At 52.9% G+C, this 18,145-nt stretch overlaps 1 protein-coding gene across 1 annotated transcript; it reads right to left on the bottom strand.

Moving 5' to 3' along the window:
* Window positions 1-16,466: 16,466 nt before the first annotated feature.
* LOC308266312 (14-3-3 protein zeta/delta-like) lies at window positions 16,467-17,237 on the bottom strand (the record flags this gene model as incomplete). The annotated part of the gene is made up of 1 exon (XM_080700485.1): window positions 16,467-17,237. Exon 1 carries the CDS (start codon window positions 17,202-17,204, stop codon window positions 16,467-16,469), a length of 738 nt encoding a protein of 245 aa, XP_080556611.1. The 5' UTR covers window positions 17,205-17,237.
* Between the last annotated feature and the right edge of the window lie 908 nt (window positions 17,238-18,145).

The raw sequence follows: 18,145 nt of genomic DNA, 5'->3' as shown, positions 1-18,145 counted from the left end.
CCAAGGAGAAATGCGGTGTTGAAAGAGTTCTTCGCGATGGTGGTAGAGACTTGTATTCAGGAGAAGCAGAAACCGGATCTTACCAACTTTATTTTTTTGGAGAAATTACACCAAATGTCGAATGCTACCATCACGCATGCTTAGGAACACTGGACAACATTCAGAGTGGAAAAAGAGCCTGGGAAGGATTTGAAACGGTGGAGGCAGTGGCAATGCCAGTGGCCAATATTCGGGGGAGGCAGAGATCTGATACATTACAACTGGAACCTTTGAAATACTAACCACAGAGACAGTGATCGGAACCTGCTGAGGGGTTAGGCGGGCGCCGGGGCCAGTGGCCGACATCGGAGCTTGCTGTGAGGCAGGGCCACTACTGAGGCCTCCGTGGCCGGGATTGGAACCTGCAGAGGGGTTAGACCGATGCTGGGGCCAGCGAGGCCGGATTTGAGCCTGCCATGATGCAAGGCTTGTGCTAGGGCCTCCGAGGTCGGGTCCGGAACTTGCTGAGGGGTTAGGCCGGTGCTGGGGTCAGCGAGGCCGGCATCGGAGCCTGCCGTGAGGCAAGGCCAGTGTTGGGGCCCCCAAGGACGGGACCGGAGCCTGCTGAGGGGTTAGGCCGGTGCTGGGGCCAGCGAGCCTGGCATCAGAGCCTGCCATGAGGCAAGGCCGGTACTTGGGCCTCCGAGGCCAGGATAAGAGCCTGCCGAGGGGTTAGGCCGGTGCTGGGGCCTCCGAGGCCAGGATAAGAGCCTGCTGAGGGGTTAGGCCGGTGCTGGGGCCAGCGAGGCCGGCATCGGAGCCTGCCTTGAGGCAAGGCCGGTACTGGGGCCTCCGAGGCCAGGACAAGAGCCTGCCGAGGGGTTAGGCCGGTGCTGGGGCCAGCAGGGCCGGCATCGGAGTCTGCCTTGAGGCATGACCAGTGCTGGGGCCTCCGAGGCCGGGATGGGAGCCTGCCGAGGGGTTAGGCCGCTGCTGGGGCCACCGAGGCCGGCATCGGAGCCTGCCTTGAGGCAAGGCCGGTACTGGGGCCTCTGAGGCCGGGATCAAAGCCTGCCGAGGGGTTAGGCCGCTGCTGGGGCCAGTGAGGCCGGCATCGGAGCCTGCCATGAGGCAAGGCCGGTACTGGGGCCTCCGAGGCCAGGATAAGAGCCTGCTGAGGGGTTAGGCCGGTGCTGGGGCCAGCGAGGCCGGCATCGGAGCCTGCCTTGAGGCAAGGCCGGTACTGGGGCCTTGAGGCCAGGATAAGAGCCTGCCGAGGGGTTAGGCCGGTGCTGGGGCCAGCGAGGCCGGCATCGGAGCCTGCTGTGAGGCAAGGCCGGTACTGGGGCCTCCGAGGCCAGGATAAGAGCTTGCCGAGGGGTTAGGCCGGGGCTGGGGCCAACGAGGCCGGCAGCGGAGCCTGCCGTGAGGCATGACCAGTGCTGGGGCCTCCGAGGCCGGGATCGGAGCATGCCGAGGGGTTAGGCCGGTGCTGGGGCCAGCGAGGCCGGCATCGGAGCCTGCCGTGAGGCAAGGCCGGTACTGGGGCCTCCGAGGCCAGGATAAGAGCCTGCCAAGGGGCTAGGCCGGTGCTGGGGCCAGCGAGGCCGGCATCGGAGCCTGCCTTGAGACATGACCAGTGCTGGGGCCTCCGAGGCTGGGATTGGAGCCTGCCGAGGGGTTAGGCCGCTGCTGGGGCCAGCGAGGCCGGCATCGGAGCCTGCCTTGAGGCAAGGCCGGTACTGGGGCCTCCGAGGCCAGGATAAGAGCCTGCCGAGGGGTTAGGCCAGTGCTGGGGCCAGTGAGGCCGGCATCGGAGCCTGCCTTGAGGCAAGGCCGGTACTGGGGCCTCTAGGCCAGGATAAGAGCCTGCCGAGGGGTTAGGCCGGTGCTGGGGCCAGCAAGGCCGGCATCGGAGCCTGCCGTGAGGCAAGGCCGGTACTGGGGCCTCCGAGGCCAGGATAAGAGCCTGCCGAGGGGTTAGGCCGCTGCTGGGGCCAGCGAGGCCGGCATCGGAGCCTGCCATGAGGCAAGGCCGGTACTGGGGCCTCCGAGGCCAGGATAAGAGCCTGCCGAGGGGTTAGCCAGTGCTGGGGCCAGTGAGGCCGGCATCGGAGCCTGCCTTGAGGCAAGGCCGGTACTGGGGCCTCCGAGGCCAGGATAAGAGCTTGCCGAGGGGTTAGGCCGGTGCTGGGGCCAACGAGGCCGGCAGCGGAGCCTGCCGTGAGGCATGACCAGTGCTGGGGCCTCCGAGGCCGGGATCGGAGCATGCCGAGGGGTTAGGCCGGTGCTGGGGCCAGCGAGGCCGGCATCGGAGCCTGCCTTGAGGCAAGGCCAGTACTGGGGCCTCCGAGGCCAGGATAAGAGCCTGCCAAGGGGTTAGGCCGGTGCTGGGGCCAGCGAGGCCGGCATCGGAGCCTGCCTTGAGGCATGACCAGTGCTGGAGCCTCCGAGGCCGGGATCGGAGCCTGCCGAGGGGTTAGGCCGCTGTTGGGGCCAGCGAGGCCGGCATCGGAGCCTGCCGTGAGGCAAGGCCGGTACTGGGGCCTCCGAGGCCAGGACAAGAGGCTGCCGAGGGGTTAGGCCGGTGCTGGGGCCAGCGAGGCCGGCATCGGAGCCTGCCGTGAGGCAAGGCCGGTACTGGGGCCTCCGAGGCCAGGATAAGAGCTTGCCGAGGGGTTAGGCCGGTGCTGGGGCCAACGAGGCCGGCAGCGGAGCCTGCCGTGAGGCATGACCAGTGCTGGGGCCTCCGAGGCCGGGATCGGAGCATGCCGAGGGGTTAGGCCTGTGCTGGGGCCAGCGAGGCCGGCATCGGAGCCTGCCGTGAGGCAAGGCCAGTACTGGGGCCTCCGAGGCCAGGATAAGAGCCTGCCAAGGGGTTAGGCCGGTGCTGGGGCCAGCGAGGCCGGCATCGGAGCCTGCCTTGAGGCATGACCAGTGCTGGGGCCTCCGAGGCCGGGATCGGAGCCTGCCGAGGGGTTAGGCCGCTGCTGGGGCCAGCGAGGCCGGCATCGGAGCCTGCCTTGAGGCAAGGCCGGTACTGGGGCCTCGAGGCCAGGATAAGAGCCTGCCGAGGGGTTAGGCCGGTGCTGGGGCCAGCGAGGCCGGCATCGGAGCCTGCCGTGAGGCAAGGCCGGTACTGGGGCCTCCGAGGCCAGGATAAGAGCCTGCTGAGGGGTTAGGCCGGTGCTGGGGCCAGCGAGGCCGGCATCGGAGCCTGCCTTGAGGCAAGGCCGGTACTGGGGCCTCGAGGCCAGGATAAGAGCCTGCCGAGGGGTTAGGCCGGTGCTGGGGCCAGCGAGGCCGGCATCGGAGCCTGCCGTGAGGCAAGGCCGGTACTGGGGCCTCCGAGGCCAGGATAAGAGCCTGCTGAGGGGTTAGCCCGGTGCTGGGGCCAGCGAGGCCGGCATCGGAGCCTGCCTTGAGGCAAGGCCGGTACTGGGGCCTCGAGGCCAGGATAAGAGCTTGCCGAGGGGTTAGGCCGGTGCTGGGGCCAGCGAGGCCGGCATCGGAGCCTGCCGTGAGGCAAGGCCGGTACTGGGGCCTCCGAGGCCAGGATAAGAGCCTGCTGAGGGGTTAGCCCGGTGCTGGGGCCAGCGAGGCCGGCATCGGAGCCTGCCTTGAGGCAAGGCCGGTACTGGGGCCTCGAGGCCAGGATAAGAGCCTGCCGAGGGGTTAGGCCGGTGCTGGGGCCAGCGAGGCCGGCATCGGAGCCTGCCGTGAGGCAAGGCTGGTACTGGGGCCTCCGAGGCCAGGATAAGAGCCTGCTGAGGGGTTAGGCCGGTGCTGGGGCCAGCGAGGCCGGCATCGGAGCCTGCCTTGAGGCAAGGCCGGTACTGGGGCCTCGAGGCCAGGATAAGAGCCTGCCGAGGGGTTAGGCCGGTGCTGGGGCCAGCGAGGCCGGCATCGGAGCCTGCCGTGAGGCAAGGCCGGTACTGGGGCCTCCGAGGCCAGGATAAGAGCCTGCTGAGGGGTTAGGCCGGTGCTGGGGCCAGCGAGGCCGGCATCGGAGCCTGCCTTGAGGCAAGGCCGGTACTGGGGCCTCGAGGCCAGGATAAGAGCCTGCCGAGGGGTTAGGCCGGTGCTGGGGCCAGCGAGGCCGGCATCGGAGCCTGCCGTGAGGCAAGGCCGGTACTGGGGCCTCCGAGGCCAGGATAAGAGCCTGCTGAGGGGTTAGGCCGGTGCTGGGGCCAGCGAGGCCGGCATCGGAGCCTGCCTTGAGGCAAGGCCGGTACTGGGGCCTCGAGGCCAGGATAAGAGCCTGCCGAGGGGTTAGGCCGGTGCTGGGGCCAGCGAGGCCGGCATCGGAGCCTGCCGTGAGGCAAGGCCGGTACTGGGGCCTCCGAGGCCAGGATAAGAGCCTGCTGAGGGGTTAGGCCGGTGCTGGGGCCAGCGAGGCCGGCATCGGAGCCTGCCTTGAGGCAAGGCCGGTACTGGGGCCTCGAGGCCAGGATAAGAGCCTGCCGAGGGGTTAGGCCGGTGCTGGGGCCAGCGAGGCCGGCATCGGAGCCTGCCGTGAGGCAAGGCCGGTACTGGGGCCTCCGAGGCCAGGATAAGAGCCTGCTGAGGGGTTAGCCCGGTGCTGGGGCCAGCGAGGCCGGCATCGGAGCCTGCCTTGAGGCAAGGCCGGTACTGGGGCCTCGAGGCCAGGATAAGAGCCTGCCGAGAGGTTAGGCCGGTGCTGGGGCCAGCGAGGCCGGCATCGGAGCCTGCCGTGAGGCAAGGCTGGTACTGGGGCCTCCGAGGCCAGGATAAGAGCCTGCTGAGGGGTTAGGCCGGTGCTGGGGCCAGCGAGGCCGGCATCGGAGCCTGCCTTGAGGCAAGGCCGGTACTGGGGCCTCGAGGCCAGGATAAGAGCCTGCCGAGGGGTTAGGCCGGTGCTGGGGCCAGCGAGGCCGGCATCGGAGCCTGCCGTGAGGCAAGGCCGGTACTGGGGCCTCCGAGGCCAGGATAAGAGCCTGCTGAGGGGTTAGCCCGGTGCTGGGGCCAGCGAGGCCGGCATCGGAGCCTGCCTTGAGGCAAGGCCGGTACTGGGGCCTCGAGGCCAGGATAAGAGCCTGCCGAGGGGTTAGGCCGGTGCTGGGGCCAGCGAGGCCGGCATCGGAGCCTGCCGTGAGGCAAGGCCGGTACTGGGGCCTCCGAGGCCAGGATAAGAGCCTGCTGAGGGGTTAGCCCGGTGCTGGGGCCAGCGAGGCCGGCATCGGAGCCTGCCTTGAGGCAAGGCCGGTACTGGGGCCTCGAGGCCAGGATAAGAGCCTGCCGAGGGGTTAGGCCGGTGCTGGGGCCAGCGAGGCCGGCATCGGAGCCTGCCGTGAGGCAAGGCCGGTACTGGGGCCTCCGAGGCCAGGATAAGAGCTTGCCGAGGGGTTAGGCCAGTGCTGGGGCCAACGAGGCCAGCAGCGGAGCCTGCCGTGGGGCATGACCAGTCCTGGGGCCTCCGAGGCCGGGATCGGAGCCTGCCGAGGGGTTAGGCCGGTGCTGGGGCCAGCGAGGCCGGCATCGGAGCCTGCCGTGAGGCAAGGCCGGTACTGTGGCCTCCGAGGCCAGGATAAGAGCCTGCCAAGGGGCTAGGCCGGTGCTGGGGCCAGCAAGGCCGGCATCGGAGCCTGCCTTGAGGCAAGGCCAGTACTGGGGCCTCCGAGGCCAGGATAAGAGCCTGCCGAGGGGTTAGGCCGGCGCTGGGGCCAGCGAGGCCGGCATCGGAGCCTGCCGTGAGGCAAGGCCGGTACTGGGGCCTCTGAGGCCAGGATAAGAGCCTGTCAAGGGGTTAGGCCAGTGCTGGGGCCAGTGAGGCCGCCATCGGAGCCTGCCGTGAGGCATTACCAGTGTTGGGGCCTCCGAGGCCGGGATTGGAATCCTGCCAAGGGGTTAGACCGGTGCAGGGGCCAATGGCCAGCATCGGAGCCTGGCGTGAGGCAAGTTCACTCCTGCGGCCTCCAAGGTCGGGACCAAAGCCAGCTTAGGGGTTTGACCGGTTCAGGGGCCAGCGAGACCAGAACTGGGTCCTCCCATGAGGCAAGGCCGCTGCGTGAGCCAGCGAGGTCCGGATCAGTCCACTGAGTAGCCAGGCCACTACTGGGACCATCAAGAGTGGGATTGGTACTTGCAACACAGCATGCACAGAGAAATATCGCAGAAAATATAAATCAGACGCTTCTCTTAATCAGCAATAACTAGGAGGAAAAGGGCAACAGGAAGAGGTTGAGCTATAGAAAGGGCCCTATAGTGAAGCAACTAATGTGATCAATCAGAGGGTATGTAATACTGGAGGACGGAGCCTCTTTAAAATGCAGGAGGTACATAAACAAATGTATCAAGGTAAATCACCAAAGAAGTGTGGGATGGAGGGAGGGGGAGGGAATGGGACGGGGGCTGGAGGAGGGCTAATTGGATGATGTGTGCTTGTATATCCTCTCAAGTCTTGTACTCCAATGTGATTGATATATGACTACAATGCACCAATTAAAAAATAAATTAATTAAAAAAAATAAATATTGGCAAGAAAAAAAAAATAAAAATACTAAGTTCTTTTTATTATAAATTTCAGATAAACACTTTAGAAAATTGTTTTACTTGAACCCTTTAAAAAGTAGCAATTTCACCAATTCTAGAATATTGGAAGTATAAAAGTGTTAAACTAATTTTAAATCTAACAAATCAAAAGCACAGTATTAATATACTTGACATAATTAGTGTTCACAAGATATTAAGAGATGTTTTTTAAGTGTTAATAACCTAGATTCAAAACTACTTGAAATGACATGTCAGGAATGACTCCTTTGTTATTATAACCTACCAATTCTAAAACTAGATGCTTTTCCATAAGAAGAAAATCTAATAGCCATAAACCTAACTACTCTGTCATAAAATCTAACTACTGACCTAAAATGAATGATTGATGAACAGAGTTTCTAGACTTAATTAAAAATATACAGGAAACTGAAAGAGATATGAAATTGGGGGGAAATGTTCTTGTAATGCAGGTTATGTTACAGTAAATTACTACTTGTGGCTCAAAATTGGGTAACTCAAGTCTTAAACTCCAACTTAATTTCAACTATTTGACAAGTGATAATATGCTATTTTCATATATAAATTGATAATATTCAATAGTTGTCAAAAGGAGACGACTGTTGTCTATATAATACCCACTTTCCAATGGCGTCTGTAAACACTAATAAGTTCTGAACCATGAGTTAAAGAAATTAGTCATAAGAGTGCAAAAAGTCCCTAGAGAAAAGTCGTTTACTTAACAATTACAAATATAAGGAAACACTTTACAAGGTTTCATTACTATGAAGATGATTTTCTGTTTGTTCAAACTGCACAAATGAAGAATTTCTCTTTACCACAGGAAACAAACTGTAAGTAACAGTGCATTTTTAGGCATAAATAAGTAGTTATGTCTGGTTCCAGTATGGTCAGGTTAATACATAAATACATTAGAAACACAGAAGTTCACATTAGTGGAAAAATCACAGTTTATCATGTAACCAAGTCTTCAGTATTTATTTCAAATACCTTGGTTAACTCAGCTGTTTGGACCAACTTATTCTTACTCTCAGCATACATCATCCATTGTTCAGGCTTACATCCTAAAGGACTGGAGAAAATCAGGCACAGAGGATATGAAACTCTTCCATCATCATGTGGATACCTGTCGCGGTACACAGTGAAGCGAGGTTGCTGTTCAGGTAGCTCATCTTTAAGTTCATCCCGTGAAATGCCCTCAAGTTCCTCATCCAGTCCCACCAGGCGTTTATCCTTGCCAGTCTTCATTATAATGACAGCATTGTTCGTTTCTTTGTGAAAACAAAACTTTCTCAGCTTTCCACTAAATCTTCAGCAACAGTCTTGGTATACCAGAGACTCACTCATTTTCCTTCCAGCTGTCAGCACCCTGTTGCCTTCTCCTGGGGGCCCTTTTAAGAATGGCTCCTGAAACCCCCACCCTCAAATTCCCAACAGTGGGATTTCTCTTGAAAGCAAATCGCTCCCACAACTCATTTTCTTGACATCTTCCTGAAAACAGATAACATATAGTATCAGAAGCTATTTCTGCTGTTTTTCTGAATGTGCATGATACCTTTATAAGTAGCTGATCGGCAATAGAGACCACTAGTCTGGTTAGATCAGCTGGATTTACTAAATCTCTGTTCATGCTCAAAAAGGTAACCCCAAGGAATGCAAAATTTTTCTTGATCTCTTCATATAATATTGGGAAAATATTGTCACCAGTTGAGATGACAAATTGGAAAGCAGTCCTGTTAAGGTGAAAAAGGTCTGTGGTGATGGATCATTATTTCAAAAAGAAGAAAAAAAAATCATGCGAAAAGGAATAGTGGGGAGTCTGGAGAGGAGCCCGAGAGGGAGGGATGCACTCTCCCCCCCGCCAACAGCCCCCGCGGCCACGCAGGCTGATCTCCCATGAATAAAGACATCCGTAATACCGATTATGGATCTCCTCGTGTATCTATGCGCCAAGGGGACTCGCCAAAACCTTTTATATTGGTGCCGAACCCGTACCGGACTTATGGGACCTGGCTTGGATCTGTGCGCGCCCACCCGCCCGCCCCGCTGGCTTCTGCAAAAAGCTGAAAGAAGATACGCGGCGCCGCCAGGACGAGACCGCGCCGCCCGCCTCCGCTGGGATGGGCCGTGCCGCGCCCGCCAGCCCACGTGCGCCGCCCGCCCGCGCCACGCCTGCGGCCCGAGCTGCCCGCCGCCTGGATGGGCCTGCGCCGCCGATGCGCCACTCCCGCCACCACCGGGACGAGACCGCGCTGCCCGCGGACCCCCGCCCCGCGCACCTATGCTTTCTCTGCACCTGGCGCTGCGCCTGCGGCCCGAGCCGCGCCCACGCCACTCTGGGCACCCGCACCGCCGCGCGCGCGCGCCCGAGGACCGCGCCGCCGCGCCCGCGGACCCCAGGATGGGCCTGCGCTGCCGGCGCGTGCCGCTCCCATCACCGGGACAGGCCCATGGCCCTGCGGACTGCCACGCCCGCCCCGTGGACCCCGCCACGCCAGACTGTGCTGCTTAGCGCCGCCACCCGCCTGCCCCGGGCGGCGCCACTCTGCTAAACGGCCCCCGGCCCGCCAAGTCCAGCCTGTGCCGCACATGCCTTCTCTGCGCCTGGCGTTGCTTAGACCCGCCCGCCCCTGCCTGCCAGATGGCGCAGGCCCCTGCGCCGGCTCTCTGCTGATCGCACCCTTCACCCTCTGCCCGCCCACCCCTGCTGCCCCGGCCCAGCCATTCCGGTAAGCAGCCACATGGGATCACTGTGGGGGGGAGGCTGCAAGCTTTGGCCCGCCATCTTTGGCCCACGTGTAATCACTGGGGGGGCCACCATCTTGGCCCCACTGTAACCCCTCCTACCTCATGGCCTCACTGGAGGCCTGCCATCCTTAACCCCTCCCACCTCATGGCTTCACTGGAGGCCCCGCCATCTTTAATCCCTCCCAGTTTCCACTCCTAACCAATCCTAGGAGTCGGCAGCCATTTTTAAAAAACTTTTCACAGCCATCTTCAGGCCAGATCTCCACAGCAGCCTCTCTCAGCGGTAAGCTTCCTCTTAAGGGAGTAAGTGGGTTCTGCCTAACTCGGAGGATTCTGACTGACTGACTGACTGACTGACTGACTGCTATTAAACCCGGTATACCGGTATCCTCCAGTTCTCCGGTCATTCAGGACGATTGAGGGGTGTACAGAGACAAGAGACGTGTTCTCTCTGGCACACCTGATCTGTATTACCGAACTAGGCAAGGCCCTGGGACGCTGGGGATACCTACCTTTGTTCTTGCCCACTTACAAGTCATGGGGGGAAGTCAGCCATCAAAGATTGAGATTGACTCTCAGTCTCCGCTGGGCAGTGTGTTGACTAATCTGCAGGCTTTGGGATTCTCTGGGGGAACTGTCCCCTGAAAGACTCGTGTCTCTCTGCACTAAGGTCTGGCCGACATATGACCTAACCAATAACTTTCGATGGCCTCCCATGGGCACGCTAGATCCTAGGACACTGATGGCTCTCAGTGAATTTTGCACGTGGTCAGCAAAATGGTGTGACCTCGAGTATGTACAGCCCTTCTGGCGGCTGCATTTTCTGTTTTCTCCCTCTACCGGCTCTACTGCTGCCCAGGGCATGCTGGCTGGAGTATCCCATCAGCCACAGCCGCCATCTTGGACACCACGTGGCAACTCACAGGCGCCACCTGGTGGCCCTTCTGGGTCACAGGCTTGTGGCGAGCCACCATTAGAAGATGGTGCCGGCTTCCTGCCTCTGAACTAGAAAATGGCGCCGGCTTCCTGCCTCTGAGCTTGATTGACACATGGCTGTGCAGGAAGCAACTCCATATTTGGAGGCTAAGGTTATGTAACGCATGACGTGGTGGTGGCCTGACGAGCATGAGCCAATGAGTGAGTGAGACGTGGCAGGGAGTGATTGGGAGGGTTAATGTTTATAATCCCCTGCGCAAGGCAGATCTTTGCCAGGCCATGCCATTCTGCCATTCCGTTATTACGAGTATCCTGAATAAACGACTTGCAAGAAGAGCTTCGTGTCGTGTCTTAATCGCTGGTCGAGGGACGCGACACAGGCTTACAATTCTGCGGACCCACAGACGCCATCTTGCAATGAAACGTGGGGGCCGGGGTCTGACCCAGCTGGGTTACAAGCCCCATCTTCCTCTCTCCTGGCCCCACTTCGCGAAGTGGCTGGGGCAGAAGGGGTGGTCCGGGTCCATGTCCCTTTTAACCTTCCAGACCTCACTAAACTGGAAAAGAGACTGGGGTCCTTTTCTACCAATCCTTCTGGTTTTATCAAGGAATTCCAACATATTGTGCAGGCATACGATTTAACTTGGCGGGATTTGCATATCATTCTAACCTCTTCTCTAACTCCAGACAAACGTGATCGAATCCTGAAGGGAGCCAGAGAGAGGGCTGACCAGGCTCATTTAACAGATCCAGGGCTTCCTATCGGTGCAGCTGCAGTTCCATCTGAGGAGCCCCACTGGAATTATAATGTAAAGGAGGGAATAGAAGTAAGAAATTATATGATAAAATGTCTTCTTGATGGTATGCGAGATGCCTCCCATAAGGCGGTTAATTACGATAAGCTTAGGGAAATCACCCAGGGTCCAAATGAAAACCCAGCAGTTTTTCTTAACCGGTTGCGAGAGGCCCTTACACGCTATACCCGTCTAGATCCATCCTCTGAGGCAGGCTCGATCATATTGGCCACCCATTTCATTGGGCAAGCGGCTCCTGACATAAGAAAAAAGCTAAAGAAAGCTGAGGATGGCCCGCAGACTCCTGTTCGAGACTTGATGAACATGGCATTTAAAGTCTTTAATTCCAGAGAGGAACAGGCCGAAGTGGAACGTACTCTCCATCTTCGTCAGATGGTGGACTTACAGTCCCAAGCCCTGATAGCAGCCCTGAGGCCGGAGGAGGAAGGGCAGCCCTCTGGGTGGCAAGTGCCACCCAGGAGAGGACGACAGTAAAGACAACTATCTCCAGGAGCCTGTTTCAGGTGTGGAGTAAATGGCCATTGGAAAGGCGAGTGTCCTTTAAAAAGTGGTGGACCTCTTGTACCTCACTACAGGGGGTCTACCCTTCTGGACAAGGACCCGCCGCTGGCCCTATTTGGTCTGACCAAGGACTGACAGCTCCTGGAATCCCTCGTCCTCCTTCCTCCATCTTCCTTGCTGGCCCAGGGTAACTACAGGTACAGGGTAAGCCAGTTTCCTCTTTGGTGGCCTGCTCGATCTTTCAGGCCTTAGTTTCCTTCTCAAATCTCGGTCCAGGGTGATGACGGCAAGGACAAATTCTCTTGCACGGTGTTGGGATCCACTAAACTTTGTTTCTCTCGACATAACTCTCTTTGATGTTTATATTTTAGCAGGTCCACTCGTTTACATACTATGGTGCTCTCCCTCCTCGGATGCCAAATTGCCTAAGTATTAAACTTCTAAAATGGGTAACGCTCCTAATGCAGTAACAGGTGTTTGACCAGACAAATCCATACTCACTCGATGCTGAAAAGAGTGGTGTGGGGGAAGTTGCTGCTATTAATAACTCTGGTCTAATGAAAAACTGCTAAAGGGGCGGTAGACGTTCTCCTTGGGAAAATGTTGCTATTTAAGTTAGTAGATCTAGTGACTGCCTTGCATCTAAAAGGGCTTCTGCCCAGCCTGGGTTCCGCTCTCACAATTTTCTTTTTCTTTAATAGCACCTTGCCTGTTAGTCTCCTCAAAGCAAACCAGTCACCAAGCTCTCCAGGGTAACCTCCAACTCTCGCTGCGACCACAGCCACCTGCTCCCTTCCAGCGGCTCAGATTCCGATTTCTCCCGACCTGGGGCCCAGACTGACTGACTGACGGCGCCCCTTCTCAGCAGGAAGTCGCTAGATGAACAAAACATCACCCATCTGCACCCCTTAGTCAAAGAGGTCAGGATGAAAGGTTCGAGTCGCCCCTGCCCCACAGGGGGCGGGGCCGGAAGCTAGGAGGTGGAGCCCGGTGATTCCGGGAGGGGACCAGGGCCTCCTGGTCAGGAAGAAGAGAGTCTGGAGAGGAGCCCGAGAGGGAGGGACGCACTCTCCCCCCGCCACCAGCCCCCGGGGCCACGCGGAGGCTGGAGGCCGATCTCCCACGAATAAAGACATCCGTAATACTGATAAAAAAAAAAAGGAATAGTGGTTCCTCTTGATGTATAGTATGCCTGTATTATAGTTTTTACAAAATTATGAACTTGTGTAATAGTATAACAGGAGGTATTATTGAATTTCTGTTTATACGTTTATTTTTTCCTTCCCGTCATCAATATTTATTGAGCATTTACAGTGTACTAGGCACAATAGAAAATACAGAAAACGTTGTCCCTGCTCTTGAGGAGCCTACATTCTAAAAGGAAAAAAATACGCCTCTTTTAAAATGGCATTTTTGTTTGATGTTTTCTGTAAAGTACTGAAGAAATATTCTGTAGGGTGAGCTTTGGGTGTAACTTAGCGCCATTAGTATTTAAAGAGAGGAAGAGGGAGGATTTCAAAGGCAGACAATGACGGACCATTGAGGGTCGGTAGGGTTTACAGGGCGTAAACACAATCTCATCAACTAAGGAGAGAGGTGCTGCAGTAAAGAGGATGTGGGAAATAATTTGTGGGATGCAAGCACAGGAAGCAGGATATCTTAGGCGTTGAGTGGAGCCAGAAAGATCATGCGGCCTTTTTCCAAGTACATGGCCACCAAGTAGAAGTGGTTGGTGACAAAAGAGAAGGCTAAAAAAGAAAGGTAACCTTACACACCTGACAATTAGATAAAGGATCAAAATCAAAGGCAGGCCATTATTATTTTTTTTATTGGTGTATTATATTCATACATCATATTGGGGTAAAAAACTTGTGTGTACATACATGTACACATCACTGACTTAAACCCTACCCAATTCCCACCAGATTCCCTCCCCGTCCCTCCCTCCCTTGCTTTGGCTTAGTGGTTGACTTCGATATGTTTAAGTACATTGTGTGTTTTAGAAATTTTCCTCTTTCCCTCTCCTTTCTCCTCCTTTAGGTTGTCTTGTTTGCTCCTCTATAGAATTTCTTTTTTCATCTAGAGTTCCTCCTATGACCCATTTCTCCCTAACTCTCATATATTAGGGAAAGCATCTGATTTCTTATTTTTTGTGACTGACTAATCTCACTTAGCCTAATGTCCTCCAGTTCCATCCATTTCCATGAAAATAATGTAATTGAGGTTTTTTTGATGGCTGAGTAAAATTCCATTGTGTACATATCCCACAGTTTTGTAATCCATTCATCTGTTGATGGACATCTTGGCTGGTTCCATAGTTTGGCTATGGTGAATTGTGCAGCTATGAACATAGATACACATGCATTAGTTTGGTAGTTTGGTTTCTTTTCTTTTGGGCAGATACCCAGAAGTGGTATTGCTGGATCAAATGGTAGATTTGTTCCCATTCTTCTGAGGATTCTCCATACTGTTTTCCAAAGTGGTTGCACTAATTTGCAATCCCACCAACAATGTCTTAGAGTCCCCACTTCTCCACATCCTCGACAGCATCTATTATTGTTTGTGTTTTGAATGGTTGCCATTCTAGTTGGAGTTAGGTGAAATCTCAGGGTAGTTTTGATTTGCACCTCTCTGATTGCCAGTTATGTTGAGCATTTTTTCATGCATTTATTGGCCATTTGAATATCTTCTTTTGTGAAGTGTCTATTTAGTTCATTTGCCCATTTTGTTATTGGATGCTTTGTTTTCTTAGTGTTGAGTTTCTTGAGTTCTCTGTATATTCTAAATATTAGTCCTCTATCAGAGGTGTAGGTGGCAAAAATCTTCTCCCATTCTGTTGGCTCTCAGTTGAGGTTCTTGATAGTTTCCTTTGCTGGACAGAAGCTCTTCAGTTTCATGCAATCCCACGTATTGATTTGCCTTTTAATTTGTTGTGCCTTTGGGGTCTGTTGAGAAAGTGTTTATCTGTGCCTATGTGTTGCAGTGTTGGACCTATGCTCTCTTCAAGGAGCTTCAAAGTCTCTGGTTTGATTTCCAAGTCTTTGATCCATCTCAAATTGACTTTTGTACAGGGTGAGAAAGTGGAATTAATTTCCAATTTTCTGCATATGGTTAACCACTTTTGCCGACACCATTTGTTGAACAGGCTATCTTTTCTCCAGTGTATGTTTTTGGCCCCTTTGTCAAAAATCAAATGGCTGAAAGCGTGTGGACTTGTTTCTGGGTCTTCTATTCTGCTCCATTGGTCTGTGTATCTGTTTTTTTTGCCAGTACCATGCTGTTTTATTACAATGGCTTTGTAGTATGGTTTAAAGTCAGGTATTGTGATTCCTCCTGCATGGTTTAAAAGACAAAATAATGTGGAAGCACAAAACTTAATGTTACCCACTATCATGATGGGCCAAGAACATTTCAGCTTCCTAAGTTAGAAAATGCCATATACCACCGGGCGTGGTGGCGCAAGCTTGTAATCCCCACGCTTGGGAGGCAGAGACAGGAGGATCGCGCAGGTTCGAAGCCAGCCGTGCACGCTGGCTTAGGAGACCCTGTTTCCAAATAAAAATGTAAAAATAGGTCTGGGAGTGTAGCCCGGAGATAGAAGGGCTTCCAGGAACCCCAGTACCACCAAAAAAAGAAATTTCCATATACCAAAATTTTAAATGGAACACGTTACTTTCATTCAATCAATCTCCCCCTCCCCTAGGTAAATTTTCATTTTTATGGCAGTGGGGGAGAGGGGAATATGAGATATGGTTGAGAATGATAGTAGTATTAGTAGTATTTTTGTTGTTATGATAAACTTTGCATTTAAACTTCGTAAAAGCCCACTAGCTGCCGAGAGGGAATAAGGAATAAATTTCTAAGAATGTACAATTTTCTTTAGAGAAGTCTCAAAACCATAAGTTTAATTTACATGAAAGCTATAGAGAAAGTAGTTGAAAAGTCCATTCATAAAACTTTTATTCCACTTACATGAACTTAATACACATGTTCTTAACAATTATGCTTGGATTGTTCATGAAATTTCTTAAGACATTAAACAAAGCTAGCCATCATTTCAAGTTATTTCCCCATTTAACTATTTTTACAGCACATGCATGTTAGGCAAGTATCAAAAGAAAAAAAAATCACAAAAGCAAAAAAAAAAAAAACCTAAAAAAGTTAGATACATGGGTTTTGTTTTGTTTAATTGCTATGCTTGATATACATAAAATAATGAATATCAAGCAATTCATTTTTACTGCATCTTTACTTTTACATTTGTTCTTGGGTTGCCTAAAACATTTAAATACAAATAAAATGTGTAGCAAAAATAATGAAAGCAAACAGCAGGTAACTTTACAAATAATGGAATGTGAACCATTTCTGCCGTTATCCAGAGTAAACTGGGTCACAACTTTGTCTAAAAGAGCACTTCTGGAGCTGTAGTCAAAGGTGTACTCGCAGAGGTTGGCTAGGTCCCCAGAAACACATGATTTGCACATGTAGGATCCATGGGATATCTGTTTCTACCACACCCTTGTAAGTGCTCCAGACCCTAAAGTACCCACAATAACTATACCCGTGACTGGAACCACTCATCCCTTTTATTCCCAACCAGGACAAACCAATATGTAGGCAATTTTCTTTGCTTAGACATGGAAGCAGTTTTAACACTGGCCCTTGTGAAGCCACAATGTACCTAACGTACGATGCCAAACATTTACAACTTGTATAAAAATTCCACATCCCCATATTGGCCACCTCAAGATGAAAGCAGATAACTCCCTAAAGGTTAACTGGCTCTACTCCCCTAATATTAAACATAAAAACCACACGGGAAATATAGAAATTCAAATAGAAGTAACATAAGCCTGTCATAAATCGTAAACAAAAAACTATTTGTGGGACAGCGTGGATGACAAATGGTCTACTGTGTAAATTTTAGAATGAGGCAGACAAAAGTTGGAAGGCCGGTTATTTTTCCTCTCCTTCTCCTGCTTCGGTTTCATCTCCTTGGGTATCTGATGTCCACAATGTCAAGTTGTCTCTCAGTAATTGCATTATGAGCGTGCTGTCTTTGTATGACTCTTCACTTAATGTATCAAGTTCAGCAATGGCTTCATCAAAAGCTGTCTTTGCAAGAGAGCAGGCTTTCTCTGGGGAGTTCAGAATCTCAGAATAGAACACAGAGAAGTTAAGGGCCAAACCCAATCTGATAGGATGCGTTGGTTGCATTTCCTTTTTGCTGATTTCAAACGCTTCTTGGTATGCTTGTTGTGACGGATCCACAATGCCTTTCTTGTCATCACCAGCAGCAACCTCAGCCAAGAAACGGTAGTAATCCCCTTTCATTTTCAAATACAAGACTTTGCTCTCTGCTTGTGAAGCACTGGGGATCAAGAACTTTCCCAAAAGAGACGGTACATCCTTGCAGATATCTCTTAGCTCCATCTCAATTTTCTCTCTGTATTCTTGAGCCATCTGCTGCTTTTTCTCAGCACCTTCCATCGTTTGCTCAGTACTTGAGACGACCCTCCAAGATGATCTACGGGCTCCTACAACATTTTTATAAGCAACTGAGAGAAGATTCCTCTCTTCATTAGACGATTCAGCTCCTTGCTCAGTTACAGACTTCATGCAGGCTGGCATGTCATCGTATCGCTCAGCCTGCTTGGCCAGTTTGGCCTTCTGCACCAGATCATTTTTATCCATGAATGAATATTCTGTGTCTGGAGTGGGTGGCGGCGGACGGGACGGACGGGCTTGGTGGGCTGTGGGTGGGCGGCGGCAGCAGCAAGCCTGAGTCCCTGTTTATACATTTAAATTCATATATGTAATGTTTGTTTTATTGATTACAATCTGAATTTCTAAGAGCATGTTGACTTTTGCAATAAAGATGCAATATGGAAAAAAAAATTAAAAATAGAATGACTCCCAATTACCACTAATTGAACCCTCAAAGCAATACAAATTATTATTTCATGTTTATAAACTTCTCTCAGTTAATGTAGGCCTGAAGTCTGGGTGTGGTTTTGTTAGGTTCTGTGCTCTGCATGAAACTGAGATGTTTACCAGCTGTACTCTCTTCTAAGTGGCATTCGGGAAGAGCTCCGAGCTCCCTCAGGGCGGCAGACTTGACTTCACTGCTGCAGGACAAGGTCTTCAGCACCAGGGGCTGCTTGCTGTGCTCTGCCGCATGGGCCTCCCTGCATCATGTCAAAGTCCTCAACGCCAGCAGCAGAGTATCTGTAGTTGCTTGAAACTGAGAGTAAGGACTCAGCTGACTAGTTCAGGCCCACCTGCGAAAATACCCCTTTTGATGAACTGGAATTGACCTGATTAGAGACCTTACTTTAATTTGCAAAATGCCTTTGTGTCTGAATAACAGAAGTGATATAATCGCAGCATATTGTCAGACTCCAACTATACTTCAGGGGATGGCATGATACATATTATGTATGCTAAGGGGTGGGAATTCTGGTGGTCATTTTATAATTCTTCTCACCAGACAGTTGGGGAAAAAACAGAATTACAAACCATTATTATGAAACACACACACACACACACACACACACTGAAGAATATTTGCTATAGAATTCTGCATATCCTTAGATATCTATCAACTTATCCCTGGATAGCGATATTATTTGTTA

The sequence above is a fragment of the Muscardinus avellanarius genome (genome assembly GCF_963383645.1).
Source record: "Muscardinus avellanarius genome assembly, chromosome: 1".
In the NCBI taxonomy this organism is placed as follows: Eukaryota; Metazoa; Chordata; class Mammalia; order Rodentia; family Gliridae; genus Muscardinus; species Muscardinus avellanarius.
The sequence above is the reverse complement of the archived record's forward strand: the minus strand, read 5'-3'. Positions and strand labels throughout refer to the sequence as shown.